The sequence below is a fragment of the Pongo pygmaeus genome, chromosome 20 (assembly GCF_028885625.2).
Source record: "Pongo pygmaeus isolate AG05252 chromosome 20, NHGRI_mPonPyg2-v2.0_pri, whole genome shotgun sequence".
Lineage (NCBI taxonomy): Eukaryota > Metazoa > Chordata > Mammalia > Primates > Hominidae > Pongo > Pongo pygmaeus.
This window is the reverse complement of record NC_072393.2, coordinates 23,556,344-23,584,289: the sequence shown is the minus strand read 5'-3', so window position 1 is coordinate 23,584,289 and position 27,946 is coordinate 23,556,344. Positions and strand designations below refer to the sequence as shown.

At 35.9% G+C, this 27,946-nt stretch overlaps 1 protein-coding gene and 1 long non-coding RNA gene across 2 annotated transcripts in view; one reads left to right on the top strand and one right to left on the bottom strand.

Moving 5' to 3' along the window:
- The window catches only part of LOC129020630 (uncharacterized), a 56,054-nt gene that overhangs the window by 18,220 nt on the left and 9,888 nt on the right, over window positions 1–27,946 (top strand). The window lies entirely within an intron of this gene.
- Window positions 13,149–27,946, bottom strand: part of LOC129020614 (zinc finger protein 492-like) — a 33,458-nt gene continuing 18,660 nt past the window's right edge. The window contains exons 2-4 of the mRNA XM_054465201.2: window positions 25,738–25,864; window positions 25,149–25,244; window positions 13,149–16,694 (exon numbers count right to left, since the gene is read on the bottom strand). Of these exons, the coding sequence (XP_054321176.2) occupies window positions 15,226–16,694; window positions 25,149–25,244; window positions 25,738–25,864 (1,692 nt within the window). The 3' untranslated portion in view covers window positions 13,149–15,225. The remainder of the gene's footprint in view (window positions 16,695–25,148; window positions 25,245–25,737; window positions 25,865–27,946) is intronic.

Below are 27,946 nucleotides of genomic sequence, written 5' to 3'. Positions count from 1 at the left end.
TGCATGGCTAGATACTTAGTGAATCTAGTCATACTATTTTTTGGCAGCTAATGACAAATTGTTACCTATTTTATTCAATTATTTGCTTGGCTGAAAAATACAACTTTTATCAACTTACTCTAAATTGAGAGACTAGATTTGAAATCTTCAATCTTTTAATGTTAATGCAAATTAGAAAAGAGCACTGTGTATATATGTAGAATGCATTTTTCTGTCTATCAAAATTCTTTTTGTATTGCCTGTGAAACCCTAAGAAGCCACTAAAGAATACGGTCTTTAAATCCTTTAGCCAGAATTTTAGATTTTAAATGGTCAAGAACTTAATGATTGAACAAAGCCAAAATTGTCTTTGCTACTTGTTAATAATCTAGCCATTTCAGAAAGCACGGCAATTAATGCCAAGCCATTGAAAAGATGTGATTTTGATAAATTCTATCCCATTTCAAATGTTTTTTTCTAATTGTTACTTTTATCGTGTTAATCTAAAACTATCTGCATACTGTTTATGCATTCAAGACATATTAATATTAAAGTATTTAAAGTTTAATATTATATGACAACATAGTAGAATCCTCTAAAATGAGCAGAAATTCATTATTAATAAATTCATTATGTTTTCAAGGTTTTTCAGTTGTGAAAACAAATAGTAAGATATGCTTTTTCATGATAAACTCAATTCTAGGAGTTACCTACTGGTCTCCATGTTATTTTTGTAATGGGTAGTGTAACACTGGGCCACCAAAATGGTGCAGATATGCTGATTTAATCAGAATAAAAATGAGTTCAGCCTTCTTGGCTGACTATTACTATCCCAGAGGTTGATCATTCACTATGACTTAGTAAATGTTGCTCCATCACGTCAGTGAGCCCTTTCAACCAGGTTGCCCTTTTCCTCCCATTGATTTGCTCATGTCGTGGTCTCCTCTGTTTATCTTAAGCTATCCCAGATGACACACGATTATTTTTGCATGAAGAAGACTCCCTTTTTATCTCTGTCATGGGATCTTCCCTATTGGAAGCAACATATGGAAGTCAGGAATGATGACAATATACAAACATGTTTCCTGCCATGTGGCCACCAAGAGCAGCTTACAACATGTTCCACCTAGAAGTCACTTACTTCCAGGCCAGCAAGGGTGTTTTTCTACGATGTGTCTTTTTTTTTTTTTTTTGGGGATAGAGTCTCGCTCTGTCGCCCAGGCTGGAGTGCAGTGGTGCGATCTTGGCTCACTACAACCTCCGCCTCCCGGGTTCAAGTGATTCTCCCATCTCAAGCCTCCTGAGGAGCTGGGATTACAGGCGCGTGCCACCAACGCCCAACTAACTGGTGTTAGCTTTTGTTAATTTTTGTACTTTGTATTTTATAAATTTTGTATTTTGGCGTTAACTTTTGTATTTTTAGTAGAGATGGGGTTTCACCATGTTGATCAGGCTGGTCTCGAACTCCTGACCTCAAGTGATCCACCCGTCTCGGCCTCCCTAAGTGCTGGGATTACAGGCGTGAGCCACCGCGCCCAACCCATGTCTTTCTCTTAAAAGCACCTCTGATTAAGTTTAGCCCAATCAGGATAATCTCCCTTTTGATGAACACAAAGTCAATACATTAGCAACCTAATTCCATGAGTGATTTTCCACCACAGTAAGTCACATTTTCTTTACACACCAAAGGAGAAGATTACACAGCAGGTACGCAACAGATTGGAAACCCTGGCGATCATCTTAGATATTTGTCTACCCACCTGAATAGACTGTTAACATAGTCTTATAGTTTCTTTTTTATCTAAGTAAACAAAGATATCATTTGCAAATAATAATTAACTACCTTCCCATTTTATTACAAATATTAACATCTTTTTTCTGGCTTATTTCTTTTTCATGTACCATTTTATACATTTACACACATATATAACGGTGAAAATTATTCAATTATTCAATGTGTTAATTTTTACTAAAAATGATTGTTAGGCTGGACGCAGTGGCTCACTTCTGTAATGCCAGCACTTTGGGCACTTTGGGAGGCCAAGGCAGGTGGATCACCTGAGGTCAGGAGTTCGGGATCAGCCTGGCCAAAATGGCGAAACCTCGTCTCTACTAAAAAATACAAAAATTAGCCAGGGAAGGTGGCAGGCACCTGTAGTCCCAGCTACTTAGGATGATGAGGCAGGAGAATCGCTTGAACCCAGGAGGCAGAGGTTGCAGTGAGCCGAGATTGTGTCACTGCACTCCAGCCTGGGTGACAGAGTGAGACTCCGTCTCAAAAACAAATAAAAAAATTAAAAAAAAAATTGGTATAAATACACAATGGAATACTATTCAGCCATAAAAAGGGATAAATCCAGTCCTTTAAAACAATATAGATAAATTTGGAAGACATTATGCTAGGTGAAATAAGACTGACACAAGAAGACAAATACTGCATGTTCTCATTTATATGTAGAATCTAACAAATTCTAACTCAAAAGAGTAGGAAGTGGAATAATGGTTACTGGAGGCTGGGTGTGGTGGGAAGGAAATAGGAAGTTGTTGATCAAAGGGTACAAGGGTTTAAACAGAAAGGATAAGTAGACTTCAAGATCTATTGCACAGCAGGATGATGACAGTCGACTATAAAGTACTGTATATTTATTTTTTTTCTTTTTTTTTTTTTTTTTGAGATGGACTTTCGCTCTTGTTGCCCCGACTGGAGTGCAATGGCGTGATCTCGGTTCTCCACAACCTCCGCCTACCGGGTTCAAACGATTCTCCTGCCTGGGCCTCCTGAGTAGCTGGAATTACAGGCATGTGCCATCACACCACGCCCAGCTAATTTTGTATTTTTAGTAGGGACGGGGTTTCTCCACGTAGGTCGGGCTGAGTCTCGAACTCCCGACCTCAGGTGATCTGCCCGTCCACCTCAGTCTTCCAAAGTGCTGGGATTATAGGCGTCAGCCACAGCACGGTGCCTGGCCAAGTACTGTATTTCAAAATAACTAAGAGTAAATTTCAAATGTATCACCACAAAAAAATGGTAAGCAAGTTGATAGATGTTATTAAACTAGACTTAATCATATTATATGCATATATTGAAATATCACATTGTACCCCATAAATTATACAACTCTGATTTGCCAATCAAAAATACTATTAATACTGTTTTTTTTTAAATGACAGAAACTTTAAGAAATTGAGCCAGAGAAAAAAGTGTTCGTTCATCTTAAAATTTCAGAAAACATATACATATTTTATTTCTAATGGCTTGCTCAGTTAGTGATGTAAGTGAGTAAACATTTAATACTATGAATAGTCTGAACCAACACTCAGAAATAAAGTACGTTGATCTTTAATGTTCAAAATAATATAATACCTTAAAAGAGACTCTAAACAACTGTTTGGAGTAAAACCTCTCTAAATTTGTAAATTTTTTTTTCGCTTATTAGAGAAAAAAAGTTATTTAAATATATATATTTAAAATACATTAAGGCCAAGTGCAGTGGCTCATGCCTGTAATCCCAGCACTTTGAGAGGCCAAGGTGGGTGGATAGCCTGACGTCAGGAGTTCGAGACCAGCCTGGCCAACATGGTGAAACCCTGTCTCTCTTAAAAACACAAAAATTAGCCAAGCTTGTTGGCAGGCGCCTGTAATCCCAGCTACTCAGGAGGCTGAGGCAGGAGAATTACTTGAGCCCAGGAGGCAGAGGTTGCAGTGAGCCGAGATTGTGCCACTGCACTCCAGCCTGGGCAACAAAGCGAGACTCCATCATCAAAAAAAAAAAAAAAGAAAGAAAAAAAAGTACTCATTACTAAGCTTAACATACTTTGGTAAATGGATACTAACAATGGTTTTCCTCTCATGATTTCTAAGAGCCACCAATTTTACTTTTGAAATATACTGAATATTTATATTAAAAGGATGAGCCTATTATATAGAATATTTGTGGTATCCATGTACCTTATTATATATTGAGTGGACTACAGTTTCTGAAAGTTTCAGAAAGAGTATAATAACTTTTTTTGATTGAATAAGAACATTAAGTCCTCTCAGTGAATAAAATAGACTGAAATTACTGATTAGTCACTTATAATGTGGCATCAAATGCTATTTAATAAAACGTGAAGTTTTTAAAAACTCATTTTAACAACTTATTTCTATTGCTATTTCACTTTTATTAGGAAGAAACATTAACATTTACATTACTTATGGGGCTATGAATTCTATTCAAATCTAAACATAGTGCTAATTTTAGAAGATCTGTATGATTAGGATTATGGAAAGCCTTTCCTTTATTTACATGTAGAAGATAAATAATTGCTTTCCAGTAAACACAAAGAAGAAAATTTGATCCACAATGAAAAGCTGTTAAAATATTAATACTATCATCCAGACGAAACTTTTAGGTATCTGCATGTTCAAGCTGTTTAACATAACCATTCAGAAACTAGTTTTTATAAATTATAATTAAAAATATAAAGTTATCAATTTTTTTCAGTTTTGAAATACTGTCATTATTTCCAGTTGACATAACATTAAATTTCAGAGCTGTGGCTGTTGAAACTAGAAAGTCATGGTTGACTCTGCTTTACTTGCTGCCTTCTTATTTCACACGAACACAGCAGCCCAAAGATCAGAAATGTTACACCTTTACTGTAACATTACACCTTTACTGTTACACCTTTACTGTAAACACAGGAGTACCTTTCTAGGGAGAATACATGTGTGAGCATGTTAACTTGAAATTTACGGCATCTTTTGTTGACGTACAGACTTCTATATGAGAAATAATGGGCTGGGCACAGTGGCTCATGCCTGTAATCCCAGCACTTTGGGAGGCCGCGGCGGGTGGATCACCTGAAGTCAGGAGTTTGAGACCAGACCTGACCAACATGGTGAAACCCTGTCTCTACTAAAAATACAAAATTAGCAGGGCCCAGTGGTGGGCACCTGTAATCCCAGCTCCTCAGGAGGCTGAGGCAGGAGAATTGCTTGGACCTGGGAGGCGGAGGTTGCAGTGAGCTTGAGATCACGCCATTGCACTCCAGCCTGGCGACAAGAGTGAAACTCCATCTCAAAAAAAGAATAATAAATTAGTTTTCTTTTTCTAATTCTACAAAAAATGGCACCGAGAGTTTGATAGAAATAGCACTTAATCTGTAGGTTACTTTTGGTAGCACGGACATTTTAATTATATTGGTTTTTGAAGTCCATGAGTACATAATGCTTTTTTATTTATTTGCATTGTCTTTGATTTCTTTCAGCATTGTTTTACACTTCTTGTAGAAATATTTTACTTCCTTGGTTGAATGTATTTCTATTCTTTTTGTGTGTATGTGGCTATTGTAAGTAGGACTGTGTTCTTGATTTTGTTCTCAGTTTGAATATTATTGGTGGACAAAAATGCTACTTATTTGTGTTTGTTAATTTTGTATCCTGAAATTTTGCTAAAGCCATTTTTTAGGCTTGCAGACATTTGGTGAAATCTTTAAAGTTTTCTACATAGAGAATTATGTCAACAGTGAAGATAATTTGACTTCCTTTTTTCCTATTTGGATGCCTTTTATTTCTTTATCTTGTTGCACTGCTCTGGCTAAAACTTTCAGAACTATGTTGAATAAGACTGTTTAAAGTCTATATTCTTGTCTAATTTTTATTCTTATGAAGAATAAATCCAGCTTTTGCCTGTTCAGTACGATGTTGGATGAAGATTTGTCACAGATACCTCTTATTAATTTGAGGTATGTTTCATCAATGTCATTTGTTAAGAATATTTTCATATTTTAACATTAAATTTTATTAATGCTTTTTCTGCATCTATTGTGTTAATCATGTAATTTTTTGCTTTTAAGTATCTTTACATGGTGAATTGCACTTAATCACTTGTATATGACAAAACATCTTTGCACACATGAACCTCACCTGTATGCCAAAATAACCTTTGGATTTGCTTATAAACTCAGTTTACTTGTATTTCATGAAGGATTTTTGCTACAATGGTTCACCAGGAATACTGGTTTCTACTTTTCTCTTTTGTTGGGTCTTTACTAGATTTTGGTAACAAAATGACACCGGTTTCATATAATGAGTTAGGGCAGAACCCCACCTTGATATTTTGGAATACGTTCAGTAAGACTAGTACCAGATCATCTTTTTATATGTGGTAAAATTTGGCTGTGATTTTATATGATATAGGGCTCTTTATGGTTGGTAAGGTTTTTTTAATTGATTTTCATATCTATACATTTTATACATGTTTGGTCTGTTCAAAACTTCTGTTTCTTCATGGTTTGATCTTGGAAAGTTGTGTGTATCCAGGAGTTGTCTATTTTCTCTAAATTTTCTAGTCTGCATGCATAGAGATGTTCATAGTGGTCTCTGAAGATATTTTGTATTTATGTAGAATTAGTTGTGATTCTTACATCTCTAGCATTTAAATACATGGAGAATAAAAGCTTCACAAAATTCAACATTCCCTCATGATAAATCTCTGAAAAATTTAGGTATAGGACAAAGGCACCTCAAGGCAATAAATGTCAAATATAACAAAAAATGCACAGGTATTAACATACTGAACAGGGAAATGCTGTAAGATTTTACTCTAAGAGCTAAAACAAGTCAAGGATGTGCACTTTCTTCAGTCTTACTAAACGGAGTACTAAACGTTGTTTAGTACTATGAAATTAAAGAATAAAATCAAAGAATAAAATAAATAATAAATAAAAATAAAATAAAGGATTTTATTTGGGAGATGCGCCACTGCACTCCAGCCTGGGCGCGACAGAGCGAAACTCCGTCTCAAAATAAAAATAAAATAAAGAATAAAATCAAAGGCATCCAGATTGGAAAAAAAGGAGTTAAATTATCACTGTATGATAATCTTTTATCTCAGGCTGGGTGCCGTGACTCACACCTGTAATTCCAGCACTTTGTGAGGCCAAGGCAGGTGCATCACCTAAGGTCAGGAGTTCGAGACCAACCTGGCCAACATGGTGAAACCCATCTCTACTGAAAATGCAAAAATTAACTGGGTGTGGTGGCGCATGCATATAATCCCAGCTACACAGGAGGCTGAGGCAAGAGAATTGCTTAAATGCGGCAGGCAGAGGTTGCAGTGAGCCGAGATCGCACCATTGCACTCCAGCCTACGTGACAAGAGCAAAACTCCATCTCAAAAAATAATAATAAATAATAAATAATAATCTTTTATCCCTATACATAATCCTAAGAAAAGCCTAAGACTTTACCAAAAACTATTAAAACTAATAAACAAATTTATTAAACATGTGGAATACAAAACCAATATCCAAATGTCAGTAGCATTTCTATAAACTATCTCAAAATAAATTTAAAAAACAATTCCATCTACAGTAACTGTAGTAACTATACTTTGAAATAAATTTAATCAAAATTTTGAAGCACTTTACATTATACTCTAAAAAACATTCAAGAAATTAATACGTGAATTAAAAAGTTAATCATTAATGAATTGCCATTATTAATATTGTTAAATATTTGTATTACACAAAATAACCTAAAGATATAATGCAACCTCAATGAAAATATCAGTGACATACTTAATAAAAATTCTTTAAAAATACATCTACAATGTATATTGTACCACAAAAGACCCTCAATAGCCAAAGCAATCAAACAGAAAAAAGTGAATCTATCACCCTACCTGACTTTGAAATATACTACAAAACTACAGTAACAAAAACAGTATGGTGCCTGAATAAAAACAGACACTAAGCCAACAGAGCAAAAAAAAGATTCCAGAAATATAGCCATGTACTTACAGCTAACTGATTTTAAATAAAGGTGACAATTTCTTAGGAAAAAGACAGAAAATTATGTTGAGAAAACTTTATGGCCACATGCGGAGCAACAAAAGGAGACCCTAACTCACACCACATATAAAAATCCACTCAAAATAAATTAGATACTTAAATGTAAGGCCTGAAACTCTGAAACTACCATTACTACTACTACAAAAACAAACAAACAAACAAACAACAACAACAACAAGAAACCAGAGAGAAGGCCCCATTAACATTTAAACTCAAAATCCCAGGGAACAAAAGGAAAAAATAAATGAGTCAGACTACTTCAAATTAAAATGCTGCTGCATAGAATACAATCAACAGGATAACTAAAAAATGGGACAAGGCATTAATATCAAAAATATATAAGAAAATTAAATGACTATACAACATAAAACAAATAACTACTGAAAATGAGCTGGCCGGGCACAGTGACTCACGCCTGTAATCCCAGAACTTCGGAAGGCTCAGGCGGGCAGATCACAAAGTCAGGAGTTTGAGAAGAGCCTGGCCAACATGGTGAAACCTCATCTCTACTAAAAATACAAAAATTAGCCAGGTGTGGTGGCAGGCGCCTGTAGTCCCAGCTACTCGGGAGGCTGAGGGATCACACCACTACACTCCAGCCTGGGTAACAGAGCGAGACTCCATTTCAAAAAAAAAAAAAGCAAAAAGCATATTTTTCAAGAAAATACATACATATGGCAAATAGATATATTTAAAAATGCTGAATGTTTTTTTTTTTCTTTTTTTTTTGAGATGAAGTCTCATTCTGTCACCCAGGCTGGAGTGTAGTGGCACGATCTCGTCTCACTGCAACCTCCACCTCATGGGTTCAAGCGATTCTCCTGCCTCAGCCTCCCGAGTAGCTGGGATTACAGACATGCGTCACCATACCCAGCTAATTTTTGTATTTTTAGTAGAGACAGGGTTTCACCATGTTGGCCAGGCTGGTCTCGAATTCCTGACCTCAGGTGATCTGCCCGCTTTGGCCTCGCAAAGTGCTGAGATTACAGATGTAAGCCACTGCGCCCAGCTGAATGTCAATTCTTATTAGGGAAAGCAAGCCAAAAAAGACTATGAGATATCAACTCACTCGTTAGAATGATGCTTACTAAAAATTTTAAAAAAAGGGCCGGATGCAATGGCTCATGCCTGTAATCCCAGCATTTTGGGAGGCCAAGGCAGGTGGATCACCTGAGGTCAGAAGTTCAAGACCAACCTGGCCAACATGGCAAAACCCCATCTCTAATAAAAATACAAAATTAGCCGGGTGTGATGGCAGGGACCTGTAATCCCAGCTACTTGGGAGGCTGAGGCAGGAGAATCGCTTGAACCCGGGAAGCGGAGGTTGCAGTGAGCCAAGATTGCACTACTGCACTCCAGCCTGGGTGACACAGTGAGACTGTCCCAAAAATAAATAAATAAATAAATAAATAAAAAAGTGTTAGTTGGTAAAGATGTCAATAAAAGAAAATGCTTACACACTGTTGGTTTGAATGTAAATGAGGACAGCCATATGAATAACAAAACAGAGATTACTCAAAAAAACTTAAAATCAAACTACTATATAATACAGCAATTGCACTATTGGATATGTATTCAAAACAAAATCAGAATGAAGAAATATTCACCCTTCTATGTTGCTTTCAGCACTCTTCCCAACAGCCAAATTATACAATCAACAGTTCAACATCTAATAAGTAAATAAAGACAATGTGGCATATATACACAATGGAATACTATTTATATTTAAAAGAAAATTCTATTTTCAATCACATGGATTAACCTGAAGGACATTATATTAGTTGAAATAAGCCAGTTACAAAATGATTAGTATCTCATTATTTCACTTACACACGGATTCGAAAAAACTTAATCTCATTGATGTGGAGAACAAAACGGTGACCACCAGATGCCAAGGTATTTACAAAAAATGGGGGAATTGGAAAGATATCTGTCAAATAATACATATAGTTGGATAGGAGGAATAAGTTCAAGATTGTTCAGCATTGCGACTATAGTTTATAATATTGCATTTGTTATGTTTGAAAAAATGTTAAGACAATGTTATGTAACCTCACCATCAAAATGTTAACTATTTGAGATAAAGCATTAATTACATAAAGCTAAGCATTTGACCACCTGTATATACTTCAAAATGCTGTTTTACAGAATAAATACATATTTTCTCTTTCAAGTTAGAGAATACATTTCTAAAACCTTATAGAAAGATAACAGTATTTCAAATAATGTCTGTGTCTTTGTCATAAACTTGGCTGAATAATATAAAAAATAGTTTTTGTGCTGTTTTATCATGTGTCAGTCATAACCATAGGAATTTTGATACTTGATAGCATGGTTTTTGTTTTTTGTTTGTTTTGTAGCCCAGGCTGGAATGCAATGGCGCCATCTCTGCTCACTGCAATCTCTGCCTCACGGGTGCAAGCGATTCTCCTGCCCCAGCTTCCCGTGTAGCTGGGATTACAGGAGTGTGCCGTTACACCCAGCTAATTTTTGTATTTTCATTAGAGATGGGTTTTTGCCATGTTTGGCCAGGCTGGTCTTGAACTCCTGACCTCAGGTGATCCACCCTCCTCGGCCTCCCAAAGTGCTCGGATTACAAGCGTGAGCCACCGCGCCCCACCTTGACAGCATGTTTTAAACCCAGCACAGTGCATGGGAAGAGCCAATGTACTTTAGTGCTTTATTTTAAGCTTGGGGCACCTGGAGTTTCTGGTGCTGATGGTAATGGTATGAAAGACACTAAAAGAGGAGGTGTTACTTATGGTTCCATGACTGGCCACTCTGTGAACACAGTAAACTAATCTCCATGCAAAATAACAAAAAATATTTTAATCCAAAAGCTGTCATGATTTCCAAAAGTTTTCCAGGGAAAATAATTGAGGCTACACTTAGGTGTCTAAGCATAAAAACTGTAGGCTAACCTTCACCCACTAAACAAAATTTAAAAAATAACTGGAATAGCAATATGAAAAAGAAATATTATTCCAAATCTACGAAGGTCATTTTGTTGTTTTGCAATCTTTAACATTCACATGTAAAAACAGAAGATTCTGCCTGGAAATGCGAGTTGTGCTATATCATAAAAAATTCAATTTAGGCCAGGCATGGTGGCTCACGCCTGCAATCCCAGCACTTTGGGAGGCCAAGGCAGGTGGATCACCTCAGGTCAGGAGTTCGAGACCAGCCTGGCCAACATGGTGAAACTCTGTCTCTATAAAAATACAAAAATTAGCCACGCATGATGGCGGGTGCCTGTAATCCCAGCTACTAGGGAGGCTGAGGTGGAAGAATCGCTTGAATCTGGAAGATGTAGGTTGCAGTGAGCCCAGATTGTGCCACTGCACTCCAGCCTGGGTGACAGAGTGAGACTCTGTCTTAAAAAAAAAAAAAAAAGAGAAAAAATTAAATTTAATATGGTTTACTTACCATAAACTCTCTTAAAATTTTAATTTCTATGATATATTTTCTAGAAAATTTTATATTTGTCACACTTTGGGTAAGAATCTAGTAAGATTTTCTTCTTACAAACAATAATTTTTCTTTTTACAAAGAAAAAAGCACCATGCTAACTGATTTAATCCTCTCTCCTGTGGACAGTGTATGCCTTTTATCTTAATTAACTGATCTGAAAGTTACATTGATAAGCAAACTCTCCAGTTGAAACCAATTTTTCAGTGCATTAAAAAATATCACAGTTCTCATCAAAACCCACAAAACACTGTATGAAATGACATGGCATGAAGAAAACAGTGGGAAAACCGTAGCCATAACACAGAAAAAGAAGGGCTATGATGCATACATGGGTGGAATACATATAAAAAGACAAACAAAACTTAAGATAATTAGAAAATAAATAAAGCAGAACTTCTTTTTAAATTCAGCAAAATTCAGCTTTGCAGGCTGAAAAAAAAGTACTCGCCACATGAAGAATCAATTGTTTACCTTTGATATTTTCTACCTCTGAACATGAAGTTGCAAGTTTCACAGGAGTATTTATGCCTTATTATGAAGCATCTGTTACACAGCAAGCACCGTCATGTTTGTTTGCTACATTTAGGTATAAAAACATTTTCATGACTTATGAAGCTTCCCTAGTACTTACCTGAACAAATTGGCCCAATCAATGAATAAATTTACTTATATCCATTATAAAAAGTGAAAAAACAATAACTTAAGAAAAGTAGGCTTATATAGGGTTCTCCAATTAAAAGAACAAAATGGAATGTTCCAACTAAATAAAATATAATTTAAGACTAATTTTGGAATTACAGCTAAAAATTATTTTGTGTGCATGACTAAATTTCTTTTTTTTTTTTTTTTTTTTTAAGATGGAGTCTTCCTCTGTCGCCCAGGCTGGAGTGCAGAGGTGCAATCTCAGCTCACTACAACCTCTGTCTCCCGGGTTAAAGCTATTTTCCTCCCTCAGCCTCCCAGTAGCTGGGATTACAGGTGTGCGCCATCACGCCCGGCTAATTTTTATATTTTTAGTAGAGAGAAGGGTTCACCATGTTGGTCAAGTTGATCTTGAACTCCTGACCTCAAGTGATCCGCCCACCTTGGCCTCCCAAAGTGTTGGGATTACAGGCGTGAGCCACCGCGCCCGGTCCATGACTAAATTTCATTAAAATCATTCATATAATCACAGAGCAGCTCACATAATGAATACTTCATAAACCATAAAACAAAAAATTTATATAAGAAACAAGAAAGTTGTGGGTCTAGCATGAGTACCCAGCAAGTAAAAACAGAGAATTTGCATGGCAAGATTCTGAACCATAAGCCATAAGATTGTATAGTAATAAATTCAATACAAAGCAGAGAGCAGAAATTTGCATTCACATTTTTGAAGATTTTTGTTTTCTAGAAAATTGGACACCTGGCTGGGCGTGGTGGCTCACGCCTATAATCCTAGTACTTTCGGAGGCTGAGGTGGGTGGATCACCTGAGGTCAGGAGTTCAAGACTAGCCTGACCAATATGATGAAACCCTGTCTGTACTAAATATACAAAAATTATCCAGGTGTGGTGGCCTGCGCCTGTAGTCCTAGCTACTCAGGAGACTGAGACAGGAGAATTGCTTGACCCCGGGAAGCAGAGGTTGCAGCGAGTTGGTATCGCACCACTGCACTCCAGCCTAGGCAACAGGGCAAAACTCTGTCAAAAAAAAAAAATCAAAAAGAAAATTAGACACTTTATTAAAATAATTTTCTTACACCTAAGGTTTATACTTAGACCCATAGATGTGTACATTTAAGTCTATGTAAATCAAAACTAAAAGTCTGTACGTGTTTGCAAGCAGAGAGGCCACATATTCAAAGAAAAATATATAAGTAATTTTTTAAAGTATTTATTCAGGACTCAAAAATGTGTAAATTTTGTTTATACTTGTATATAGTTTTTATTATTATAAAAATAAACCTGTAGTCAATAACAATTTAATTATACATTTGAAATTATCTAAAACTGTAGAACTGAATTGTTCGTAATACAAAAAATAAATTCTAGAGGTGACGGATACGTCATTTATCCTAATGTGATTATTAGTATAAATTATATATTGTATGCCTCTCTATCAGAATATGCCATATGTAACATAAATATTATGTGCCAACAAAAATTAACAAAAGTAAATTTAAATGGGAAAAAAATAAAAATTTTACCTATGGCAACAATATTCCTTAACTTATTTGCAGTTTAAAGCCACTGGCAAAAAAGATTACTAGAGATGTTAGTCCATTATTTTACCAAATAGTGTATTGTTACCATCTTTTACCTACACCCTTGAGAAAGATGGACTAGGTTAAATTAAGTGGAATAATGTGACTTGATTGAATGCACAATATTTAACATGTTAAAAATGTTGAATTAAGAAATTTTCACACATAATATAAAATTTTTAACATGTATTGCATTTTGTTTCATAAAAGTACAATTAGTAAAATAATATATTATTTTAATTTTAACTAAAACTAAAAATATTTGTCTCTCAATAGAATGCAGAATATTACTCTGAACATGTACCTCATGCATCACTCAATACTGTAAGTGAACCACAAAGAAACTCTTAAGATTTTCATCATGCATCTTACATTTTAATGTCTTTATCTTTCATAGAAGAGGTCATAAATGCTCACCTAAAAAAAAAATATCTCTCGTATCTTTGATGCAGCAGCAATTGCTCATACACTTTCACAGATGAATACAATAGGAATAGAGAAACAGCATGGGCTGGGCCCAGTGGCTAACACCTATAATCCCAGCACTTTGGGAGGCCAAGCTGGGCGGATCACCTGAGGTCACGAGTTTGAGACCAGCCTGGCCAACATGGCAAAACCCCGGCTCTACTAAAAATATAAAACTTAGCTGGGCGTGGTGGCGTGTGCCTGTAATCCCAGCTACTCAGGAGGCTGAGGTAGGAGAATCACTTGAACGCTGGAGACGGAGGTTGCAGTGAGCCGAGAAAGCGCCACTGTACTCCAGCCTGGGCGACAGAGTGGGGCTCTGTCTTAAAAGAAAAAAAAAAAAAGAAAGAAATTAATTTATTTAGCATGAAGTAATTTGAGTTAATTACAACATTATTTACATGAAGTAATTTGAGAGTTAATTACATTACTTTTTAAAAAATCTGTAAGCTTTCCAAAAAAAAGTATACTTGTAATGTAATTATAACTCTTCAAAAAATCTACTCTTTTAAAGTTATATACAAATAATTTTTCTACCAACTTTAGTTTTGGATTATTTTCTAAACTCAGAACTCTGATTTAGTGTAAAATCTGAAGTGTCAGTGCCTTATATATTTCTAATGTAAATTCTCTGATATTTACATAGACTTAATTTTGGATTAAATTTTTTTTCCTATTTACTGCATCTGCAAAAATATATTTTAGTATGAACTCTGGAGTTTTCTAACCTGTAGCTTTGAATAAACGTTTTTTTCTAAATTTATTACATTTACAGGGTTCTTCGATATAAATTCTCTGATGTTGAACAAAGTTTGAGTAATTGCTTCAGGGTTTGCCTCTAATACAAAATGAATACAACAAGATCTGTGTTACAAGTTACTACAACTCTCTTTATATTTGTAATGTTTGTCTTCAAAATAAATCCTCTTCAGCACTTTAAAGGCTTACATTTTCTCAAGAGTCTTCTGACAGTAATTGCACTTTTAATGCTATTAAGTATAAATTCTCTGATGTTAAGATGTGAGCAGATATTAATCACTTTTTTACTTTCTTTATATTTGTACATTTGTTCTCAAGTATAAAGGCTTTCCTGTGCAATAAGGTGTGAGCATTGTGTAAGTCTTGCCACACTGTTCACATTTGTAGAAGTTTTCTCCAGTATGAATTACCTTACCTACAAGCAAGTGTGATAACCATTTAAAGGCTTTGTCACATTATTCATATTTCTATGTTTTCTCACCAGCACAATTTCTTTTATGTTTGGAAATGTTTGAGATGTTGTCACAAGCATTGTCACAACTTTCAGGTTTGTCGAATTTCTCTCTAGTAGGAATCATCTTATGTCTGTTAAGAATAGAGGAGTTGTTAAATGCTTTGCCACATTCTTCACACTTGTAGGGTTTCTCTCCAGTATGAATCATCTTATGTGTAGTAAGGTGCGAGGACTGGTTAAAGGCTTTGCCACATTCTTCACATTTGTAGGGTTTCTCTCCAGTATGAATAACCTTATGTTTAGAAAGAGTTGAGGACTGGTTAAAAGCTTTGCCACACTCTTCACATTTGTAGGGTTTCTCTCCAGTATGAATTATCTTATGCGTAGTAAGGTGTGAGGATAGGTTAAAAGCTTTGCCACATTCTTCACATTTGTAGGGCTTCTCTCCAGAATGAATTCTCTTATGTGTAGTAAGGTGTGAGAACCGGCTAAAGGCTTTGCTACATACTTCACATTTGTAGAATTTCTCTCCAGAATGAATTCTCTTATGTGTAGTAAGGGTTGAGGATTGTTTAAAAGCTTTGCCACATTCTTCACATTTGTAGGGCTTCTCTCCAGAATGAATTCTCTTATGTGTAGTAAGGTGTGAGAACCGGCTAAAGGCCTTGCCACATTCTTCACATTTGTAGAATTTCTCTCCAGTATGAATTATCTTATGTGTAGTAAGGGTTGAGGATTGGTTAAAAGATTTGCCACATTCTTCACATTTGTAGGGTTTCTCTCCAGCATGAATTATCTTATGTGTAGTAAGGGTTGAGGACTGGCTAAAAGCTTTGCCACATTCTTCACATTTGTAGGGTTTCTCTCCAGTATGAATTCTCTTATGTGTAGTAAGGTTTGCAGATTGGTTAAAAGCTTTGCCACAGTCCTCACATTTGTAGGGTTTCTTTCCAGTATGAATTATCTTATGTGTAGTAAGGTGTGAGAGCCGGTTAAAGGCTTTTCCACACTCTTTGCATTTGTAGGATTTCTTTCCAGTATGAATTCTTTTATGTGTAGAAAGGTTTGAGGCCTCATTATAGGCTTTCCCACATTCTTTACATTTGTAGGGTTTCTCTCCACTATGAATTCTTTTACGTTGAGCTAAGTGTGAAAGCATGAAAAATGACTTCTCGCATTCTTTACATTTGAAAGGTTTCTTTCCAGTATGTCTTATCTTATATCTGTTTGAATTTGAAAATTTATGAAAGACTTTCACATATTTGTCACATTGAAATATTTTGCTCTGGGTAGTTCTCAAACACTGGTTAAGTCCATTGTAACATTCTTCGTGCACCTTACACTCATTCATGCTTTTACAGTATTTTCCTAACTGTAAATTTTCATGTCCACATTTTTTATATCTTCTCAGTATCACTTTTTGGAAACAATTTTTTATGCCCTGCTTTGGCCAAAGGTCTTGGGCAAAATAAGAACATACAACTGCAGAAAATAAAAATAATCAATTACTCCACTTACTAGACACAGATGAATATACTTTACAAATCTAACCTATAAAATTATACAAACTACATCACAAGTAGCAAAATATTACACGCTCTAACTTTTTCACAGACATATAATGTAACAAAAACATACAGACCAAATTACATTTGTGAAAAATTAAAGTAAGTTAAGTGTGCAGTGCCCCAGGTGAGCCCAATGCAAACAGCCACATAGAAGAAAAGTCAGTTCCATTTACCCAACACAGATCTTCCTGCTTCCCAATAAAACACAGTGACTTTAGAAATAAATTGCCAATTCCTGGTTTCCTTTTTAAAAGACAAGTAAAATACTGGCTTATACATCTTTATTTCTGAATGGTAGGGGCTTTTACAGACACTGGTTCCTGTCCCTCATTACATGAAGTTCTGAAAGAAATAGTGGTATTCTTTCAAATGACAGTTTGAGTCTGCTGAAATGAAAGATAAGTTTTACAGCAGCAGAAAGACTGTGATATCATAGACAGGAAACAATTATAGCAAGTGATTATTGGTTATTAAGAAGAGAGATGAATAGGCTGAGCATGGTGGCTCACACCTGTAATCCTAGCACTTTGGGAGGCCGAGGTCGGTGGATCACCTGAGGTCAGGAGTTCGAGACCAGCCTGGCCAACATGGTGAAACACTGTCTCTACTAAAAATACAAAATTAGCTGAGCATGGGGTCACATGCCTGTAATCCCAGCTATGTGGGAGGCTGAGACAAGAGGACCACCTGAATCCAGGAGGTGGAGACTGCAGTGAGCTGAGACCATGCCACTGCCCTCCAGCCTGGGTGACAGGAGCAAAACTCTGTCTCAGAAAGAAAAAAAAAAAAAAAAAAAAAGAAGAAGGAGAAAGAAACATAAATAATAAACTGCTTTAACTAAAAACTAAACACAAAATTTTAGACAAGGTACATCCTAAGAACATGTTTGAGAGACTCTCAGAATCTCTAGCCAAGATAATTATTTTCAGATTATGTCAGAAAAAACTACATTTTAAAGACTGTGACAGGTAGCTTTTTTCAATGTCCAAATCTCAATCAAAGATTACAATGTATACAAAACAGGGCAATATAATTTCATCAAAAATAGTATATAAATTTCAGAAAGAAACCATAAAAAAGATGTACACATTAATTTTAAACACTGATAATAAATTGAATAATATTCAATGAGTGAAACAGGAACACGGCCCAGTGTAGAAAATCACAAAAATGGGCCAGGCGTGGTGGCTCACACCTGTAATCCTAGCACTTTGGGAGGCCGAGGTGGGTGGATCACGAGGTCAGGAGACTGAGACCATCCTGGCCAACATGGTGAAACCCCATCTCTACTAAAAAAAAAAAATATATAAAAAATTAGCCAGGCGTGGTGGTGGGCGCCTGTAGTCCCCAGCTACTTGGGAGGCTGAGGCAGGAGAACTGCGTGAACCTGGGAGGCGGGGCTTGCAGTGAGCCAAGATCGCGCCACTGCACTCCAGCCTAGGCAACAGAGCGAGACTCTGTCTCAAACAAAAAAAAAAAAAAAAAAAAAGAAAATCAGAAAAATGAGAATAAAAATGAAAGTATCTATAATTTTTTTTTAAATTTGGAGGTAAAAAAATGAAAAATAAATAACTGGAAAATCCTAAAAGTAGGAAAAAAATGATGTAAAAATGAGGAAGTTCAACAAACAAATTAGGATACACACAAAGATATTTATAACAAATACATTTATAAGCACATTTTCAAAAATCACAGACAAGAAGAAGGTGTTGGAAGCTACAAGATAAAAGCAATGTGTCATTTACAAACATAGTCTTATAACCAGTAAATTATCAACAAAAATTTTGCAGGCCAGAAAGAAACTGTGTGACACAGTCAAAGTCCTGAAAAAAAAAAAAAATCTATCAAGTGAGAATAATACCATCAACAAATCTGCCCTACCAAATAAAAAGAAAAAAACTTCCAAAAAAAACCAAATTCTGAAAAAGTATATTAGCACTGCATATGCCCTACATATAAAAGATGCTGAAAGCAGTTCTTTAAACTGAAAGTAAAAGAATTCGAGAAAATACCACATAATCAAATAAAAATACATTATTTTCTGGGAAAGATATGCACATACACAAAAATAGAATCTTGTGGCATTATCATAATGGTGCATAAAACATTTTAATTTATTCTCTAAAGTTTGAAAAATAAAAGCACAAAAATTAAACATCTGTTAACGAATATACAATGTAAAAACATAATTAGCAACATCAATGACAAATTTCAGGGCAGATGTAATGAGGAAGAATTTTTTATTCAACTGAAGTTTATTTTGTACCAAATTTAAAATATACTGTTGTTTCTTATAGAGGTTTTATGTAACCCCCAAGGCACCACACACACAAAAACCATCTGTATAGATACACAAAAGTGAATTAGAAATAAGTAAAAGCATATCAATACAAAAATCAAAAAGACACAGAGAAAATGAGAAACAAAGATGCAAGAATCAAATAAAATAATTAAAACAGTAAGTCTCTTTCAGAAAATTATTTAAATATATATAAAATTAACTTTCAAATCAAGAGACATACTTTCAATAAATAGATTAAAAATTTTAAAAACCAAGATCCAACTTTTTTTTCTACAAAAATCAGTTGAGATCTAATGATAAAAAAATACTGAAAGAGGGAAGATGCAAGAATACACTTCATGCAAGTATTAATCAAATGAGAGCAGAAGAAATCAAAATAATATTATGCAACCTATATCTTAAGTCAAAAACTGTCATATTTTATAAAATGTATTTGAAGTCAAAACTCCAAGGAGACAAAAAAGGACATAAAACTTATAGATTTAGGCTGGGCACGGTGGCTCACACCTGTAATCCCAGCACTTTGGGAGGCCGAGGCAGGTGGATCACTTGAGGTCAGGAGTTCGAGACTAGCCTGGCCAAAATAGTGAAACCCCATCTCTACTAAAAATACAAAAATTATATGGGCATGGTGGTGGGCACCTACAATACTAGCTACTTGGGAGGCTAAGGCAGGAGAATCACTTGAACCCAGGAGGCAGAGGTTGCAGTGAGCCGAGATCATACCACTGCACTCTGGCCTGGGACACAGAATGAGACTCTGTCTCAAAAAAAAAAAAAATTATAGATTTATTCACTGGGAACCTATGACAAATTTGTATATATGTACATGTGCGTGCGTGCGTGTGTGTGTGTGTGTGTGTGTGTGTGTGTGTGTGTATCTGACATTAGGGCTTCGAATATATAAAGCAAATATTGACAGAATAACAGAGACACAGAGAGAGCAACATAATTATAGTAGGATATTTCAATATTGTACTTTCTATAATAAAAATAAAATAAGAATATTAGTAAGGGAATAGAGGACTTGCAGGCAACAATTATTCCTAACAGAGGTATAAAAAACACTCCTCAACATCAGGACACACATGGTTCTCAATAGCTAACACAACACTTTCCTTGATAGACCACTTCCTATGCCAAAAAAAGTCATCTTACCAAATTTTTTAAAACTGAAATTTTATAAATTACTTTCTATCACCAAAATGAAATGAGTATACAACAATTAAGAAAATAAAAAACCTGAAAAATTCACACATATATGGAAATTAAACAATACACTCTTGAGCATGCTCTTGTGAAAGGTTGAAAAAGGCAACACTGTAAAGATGTCCATCCTGCTCAATGCAATCTACAGATATAATGCAGTTTTTCAAATTTCTCACTGCATTTTTGAATGAAAGAGAAACAGCAATCCCACAAGTATATAAAATCTCCACAGAAAATAAAGTACCCAAAAATATTAAAAACAAAATAAAACAATGTTAGAGGCATTACAGTTCCTGATTTCAAAACACATTACAAACCTACAGAATTAAAACAATTTGGTATGAGTATAAAGGTGAAAAAGTAGACTAATAACATAGAATGCAGCACATATATAAACTCACATATATGGTCACATGAAGAGTCATTTGCATACCCACAATTATTTTAGCATTGTTACTAAAAGCCAATAGGTAAAAGCAATGCCAATTTCTGTCACCAAATCATTCAATAGATATAATTTGAAATATAAAAATACCAAAATATTACTCAATTTGCAAAAAAGCAGGACATATTCTAACAACTAACAGAAATTGTATGAGATCTATAAAGCAGTTATACTCTTAGAAACAGAAAACAGAATGGTGTTTGAAAAGTGCCAGGAAATGGGAAAAACTGGCAGTTGTTTAATGTGTATTGTAAAATTTCTAGAAGTCTTTTCTAAAACAATGTAAATATGCTTAACATGCCTGAAATGTACAGTGTTTTTGAGTCAGGGTCTTACTCTGTCACCCAAGCTGGGGTCCATGGCACAATTATGGCTCACTGCAGCCTCAAACTTCCAGGTTCAAGTAATCCTCCCTCCTCAATCTCCCAAGTAGATAGGACCACACCACCATGTCTGGCTATTTTAAAAAATGTTTTATAGAGATGAGGTCTCCATATATCTCCTAGGATGTTCTCAAGCTTTTGGGCTCAAGTAGTCTTCCTGCCTTGGCCTCCCAAAATCTGGGGATTACAAATGTGAACCACCACGACTAGCCATGAAATGTACACTTAAATAGATTTAAGATGGTAAATTTTAGGTTATATGTTTGTACAATTATTTTTTAAAAGAATAACTGAAGAAGATACAGAATTATAAATCTCTCCAAAAATTACCTTCAAGTCACAAAAGTGCTTCTCTCACACATAGGAAATATGTTTATTATTAAACACAAGGTGAAAATAAGACTATTTCCATGACTACTCATTTAGACAAGATAAAGCCACCATTAAAAATCAGCTAAGAAAAAATATATACAAGATTAGCCATAACCAAAACTGGGGTCATATTTATAGATTAAAACACACACACATATAATCAGATTTTAACAGACAATATGGCTGATTTATCTCTTAAACTCCACACTGACTTAGGTATACAAACAGAATTGCAAATTGTCTAAAATTATAAAACAAAAAAACACAATAAACTTATATTAAGAAACTAACACTGAAAAAAACACACTAAAATAGAACTACAAACTACAAAATAATAATAAAAGAAATGTTTACTCATAAAATCTGGTATGCAACATTGATGTAGCATTAACAAAGAATTCGTGTAGATAGCTGTAACATTTTACTGAAACTGTGTACTCATTGAAGGTGGCTATTTTGAATCATTGGCATCCATTGTAATGCAGTATAGTTTCAGATAAAATGCAGTATAATCATAAACAAGATTCTAACGACAAACTGAAAAATAAGCATTTTAATAAATAAGATTTTTAAGTTGTAAATATATGCTATTCTTACACAAAAAACTGCTGTAATCCAAATTTAGAAGCAAAGAATAGCCTTACATTGCTAAATAAAGAAAAACATTATCTATTTTGCAGAATATGGTCAGAGCCTCTGATATATACAACAAATATTTGGGAACAAATTATGTCATATTTTAGATATAGGATGACGAAAGTGAGTAAAAATCCTGTAATCTTTTTTTGCCTGCCTGTATTTCCTTTTTGCCTGCCTACTAATTATCTAATTCACTTCAGGCATAACATGTAAATTTTAGTATATTGTCCTAAATGTCTAAATCTAAAATTACAGACAAAATTAAAATAGAAAATAAAAATGTACAGGGAGAGTGACATCACTAAGATGGAAAAATAAAAGGTGCTCTATTTGTTTATTTTCTGACAGCAAGAAAATTCATCAGCCATCCCTGACAAAAATGCCTTTATGAGAGAAACAGGAATCATGGCTCAAACCTGTAATGACAGCTATATAGTACATTAAGTCAGAGAATGCTTTAGGACAGAATTTCTTTATTTTTTTTTTTTGAGAGGGAGTCTCACTCTTTGGCCCATGCTGGAGTGCAGTGGCGCGATCTCGGCTCACTGCAAGCTCCGCCTCCCAGGTTCACGCCGTTCTGCCTCAGCCTCCCGAGTAGCTGGGACTACAGGTGCCTGCCACCGCACCCGGCTGATTTTCTGTATTTTTAGTAGAGACGGGGTTTCACCGTGTTAGCCAGAATGGTCTTGATCTCCTGACCTCGTGATCCGCCCGCCTCGGCCTCCCAAAGTGCGGGGATTACAGGCGTGAGCCACCGCGCCCGGCCTGCTTTAGGACAGAATTTCAAGACCAACCTGGGTTAGGTAGCAAGACCCCATCTCCAAAATAAGTGCCCTAAAAAGAACTTTCAGATCCAGGGAGGGAGTTGTGAAACTCTGCTAATGCCCAAGATTGAGGAATTGTCTTTCCAGAAGGCAGGCTTTCATTCAGGTGGCAAACTACAGGACCTCTGTTCTTGGCTACAGACCAGAAAATGGCCCACCCAACTTGGTCCCACTGAGAATTCTGAACTTACCCTGCAATCATCCCAAACTCCTCCCAGCCACAGTCTGGGAGAGGTCCTGCCCTTCCAGAGGCCTGGAGGAAGACCCATTTATAGCCATGCAGCAGGCCTGCAGACCTTGGCCCTTACTGTGGTCCCTGAAGCAGTTCCATGACGCATTTTTGCTCCCTGAGCCACAGTTCATGGCAAGTTCTGCCTATGTAGAAACCCACACAGTGACCTTGGGAAATCCTCTCTGGTTTTCAGTGAAAGCCAAACTCATTTACATCCTAATATAAAGCCTACCATATGCAGATCCAAGGGCAGAAACCTGCCCTAGTGTCTGCCCTACAGAGAAAAGTCCTGAAGTATATTCACTCTGTCCAAAACTAAAATGGGAATTACAACTACTCAAGCCCCTTGTAACAAGCCAACTAAAGGTGGACCCTAGTGCAGACCCAGCAGCCTTGTGACCAAGCTACACCCCCTCTCCACTACAAACCCATAGGGCATCCCAGGACCCTGGGGGCTCAACTAAAGATCTTTACTTTCGGAAACCAATTTATAAAAACTTGAAGAGGTGTTTGCTCCTTCAAATTCACAGACACCAATGCAAAAGTACATTATGCCCATTCTCAACGCTTCTATTTTAACACAGCACTGAAGTATGTGGAATTAAAAATCGGCAAAAAAATTTTTTAAGTCATTGAAATGGAAGACAAGTAAAAAGTTGCTTTTCGTAGATCATTTGATCTCATATATAAAAAACCATAAACAGTACATTAAAACCTAATTAAAGTAATAATTATACTCAATAAATTAGGAAAATAGAAAATTCACATACAAGTATAAGTTATGGTTCCACATACTTTAAACAAACTATCTGATAAAACAACAGAAAGAAAGCAATCTTATTTACAATAGCACTAAAATAATAAATTTCTGAGAACAAATTTAACCAAGGAGCTTAAATATCTTTCAAATCAAATATGTATCAATTAAAAAAATTGGGCCGGGCACGGTGGCTCATGCCTGTAATTCCAGCACTTTGGGAGGCCAAGGCCGGTGGATCACGAGGTCAGGAGATCGAGACCATCCTGGCTAACACGGTGAAGCCCCGTCCCTCCTAAAAATACAAAAAATTAGCCGGGCGTGGTGGCGGGCGTCTGTAGTCCCAGCTAATCAGGAGGCTGAGGCAGGAGAATGGCGTGAACCCGCGAGGCGGAGCTTGCAGTGAGCCAAGATCATGCCACTGCACTCCAGCCTGGGCGGCAGAGCAAGACTCCATCTCAAAAAAAAAAAAAAAAAAAAAATTGGAGAAGACAAAAATAAATTTAAAAACATTTCATGGCTATTGATTGAAAGAACATTATTAAAGTGCCATATTTATCTACAGTGATCTCTAGATTAAATAAACTCCCTATCAAAATTCCAGTATTTTTTTACAGAATAGAAAATATAATTCTAAAATTCACATAAAACTACAATAAACTTTGAATAGCCAAAGCAATCTTGAAAAAAAAGGACGAAGCAGAAGAACATCATAATTTATAATTTCAAACTATACTTCAAGGCTGTAATAAGACAGAATGTAATGTGCAGAAAAATTAGCAATAAAGAAACCAACGAAACAGAAACCACTACTCTCACACATTTCAGACATGATGTTAAAAGAGAACTTAAAAAACAGTTTAACATAGAGTTTCTCAAAATTATGCAGATTATCTATGTGTTTTCAAAAACAATGAAAAAGCAGTCAGATTTCACAGTCTCTTATGTGCCATAAAGAGGACTGTATTGGCTGTCACTGTAAACTTGAAGAAGATCACCAAAGGGAAAGTAAAATCTTTAGAGATTCTAAAAATATAAGACAGAAGATGCTTCTATGTGAAAGCAAAATTTAAAAAATTCAGGCTTCCCAGAAACTATTTCCTTTGGAACACAGATTTCAAATCATTTTAAGGACTGGCTTTTTTTTTTCTACTTTGGAGCTCTCATCTGTGTCGTCTGTTGTATTCACTTTCACTCTCACCTACCTGGGGGTTCAGCTACCATCTCATGTCTCTTCACATTCCAAGGTTCTTTTCCTTGCTCCAGACAGGTGATCAGGTCTGGCTTAGAGGCAGCAATACCTGTTTTATTACAAATAACATGAATCTTGCTCATATTCTCCAATTACCAATTTAGTAGTGTGTTCAGTAAAAAGGATGAATAGAATATTCTAGTAAATTAATTCCAAAATACTAATATACAACAAAAAATTTTAAATATTTAGGAAATATTTTAATTTTGTAAGTTCTTAATTTCACTACCTGATACTACTAAATCAAAAATTGGTAGTGGCAATTAGATTTTAAGATGTGGGCAACAGTATGTTATGCCACTAAATTTCTAAAATTAACACTAATCTAGAGTGAAGGGCACAGATCAGCTCAGGAATGTGGAAAGTTCAGGTCAAAATGAAACATCTCGAAATTATTTTCTACATAGACAAATCTTGAAGTTTTTTTTTTTTTTTTTTAAGACAGAGATCTGAAAGCATAAATTACTAAAAATCATTCCATAAAAAAGAGAAATAAACTTTACAGGGTATATTAGGGAATTGTGTACTGAAGTTATCCTCACCCACGAAGACCAGGTTTCTGTAGTTCTCTAACATCATATTCCTATATAAATTCTGCTGTGCAGTGTCCAGGCATTGCCACTCCTCCAGAGAGAATTCTATGGCCACATCCCTAAATGTCAACACTTCCTGAAAAACATACACAAACACACACACATATTTACCAAGTGGCCATGAACAGAATTTTTAATTTGACTCAAGGTAAAACAAGAGTAAAGAGAACTGGTTCTTACTTATAGGAGTGACTGATATATTTAATAAATAACTTTCAACACAGAAGTATTCTCTAATGTATTCTCTAACTCTGAGAAAAAAGAGTGGCGTAAGAGCCACAGCATCAATGTATAGATGATACTTTTCTGGATGATGACGTATAAAACTGAGAGCATAAACACTAACATGTACATTTTTGAGTGCTATATTTACATCATACAGAATAAATTATGTAAATTTTTCAGATGGAAAAGACATATTCAGTTAGAAAATACTGCTCAAATTTTAATGTGTACAATAAGCTGGAGATCTTGTTAATGCAGATTATTTTTTCAGAAAATCTGGCATAAAATCTGGCTTTCTGAATCTCTAACAAGCTCACCAGTAATGCCAATGTTTTTGGCCCAAGAAAACTATTTTGTCAAACATCCAGTAAGTGGAAGAGCCTGTGTTTTCAGTTTTTCTGGTCTGTAAACAAAGATGAGAGCTTTCATTTTCCAAAGGCAGATAAATGCAAAGAAAACCTAAGAAAGGTCAGCTGCCAGATTAAATGTGATTGTTTATGCACATCTGCTGAATAAAGATACTCAATAATGAAGAGAAAAATAATTAACTCTATAGAAAAAAAATCTGTCACAGAGTTCATTAACCAAGTGAGTTATTAACATCAACTGCATGAAGACAAATGTGCTGATGCACACAGAAGGACACGGCATCACTGCTATGATATTGCCCAGCCAAAGGTAAATTATAGTCTGAATTTAATCATAAAGAAACATTGGTTTTATGTAAAGTTCCAGATACCAATATCTGCCATGTTCTGTAAATTTTAATAGTGATTTTAAGTAGTCTTTCTTTCACACCCTGAAGAGCAAGTATCTCCTAATTATTATTATTATTTTTAAACTTTCTGGGTAATAAATGCCATCCCATTTAAATAAGCATTTTCTTAATCCTATTCTGCAAAGAGCTAATGGAGAACAGAGATGGAACCTCAAAATTACATGCTCTCCATCTTTACTAAGGACCCCAGCTTTTCCCCAATAGGAATCTTGAGTATCCACACCTTCCCATGTTCCATAGCCACGAATGAAACATTCTTAATATTGCAGTTCATAAATTCATGGTGAGAATTCTTTATGACATGTAAGAAGCCATGATGTTGAGAATGTAGAGAAGACTCTGGTAAGCAGGAACGAAATATTTTTCAGACACCCTTGACTATTATAAGAACTAAAAAGTAGTTAAACTCATTAAGAAGAAAAAGCACAAGTAGAAAAGTAAAGCTTTGCAAGTACTGAACACATGGCATTCCAGGAGGCAGAGTGGACACAGCTCTTCATCTGAGACACGCTTAGCTTAAAAAAAATAAATAAATAAAAAATAAAAAAAACATTTTTTAGGGGCAGGGCAAAGATGGCCAACTAGAAGCAGCGGTGATCAGAGACTCCCACCGAAAAGAACCATAATAGCCTGTGAATCCTACACTGGCACCTGAGGTATCCAGGTTCTCTCATCAGAACTGACTAGGCAGCTGGCATGACCCATGGAGAGGAAGAAAGAGCAGTGTGGTGCAGCAACCCACCTGAGAACCACACGGGGCAGGGGAGCCCCCATCCCCCAGCCAATGGAGGCAATGGAGGCGGTGAATGAATGTGCTTTCTTAGCTGACAAAACCATGCTTTTTCCATGGAACTGTGCAACCCATAGACTAAAAGATTTCACTCGTGAACCCATGCCACCGGGGTCTAGGGTCCCAACCCCAGAGCTGTGCAGATTCTCAACAGCCTCTCAGCTAAAATCTGTTTAAGCCTGCTGAGTTCCCAAGGGATGGGTGACCAGCACCACAGCTGTGGCTGCCTGTTGTCTAAGCCATTTGAGCTCCCTGGGGGAGGGGCAGCAACCAGCACTGGGACTGATAGCTGCCTAACACACTAGGCTCCCTGGGCAGGGGAAGGGCGGCAGCCATCTCTACAGCTCCTGGCTATGCTTTTCCCC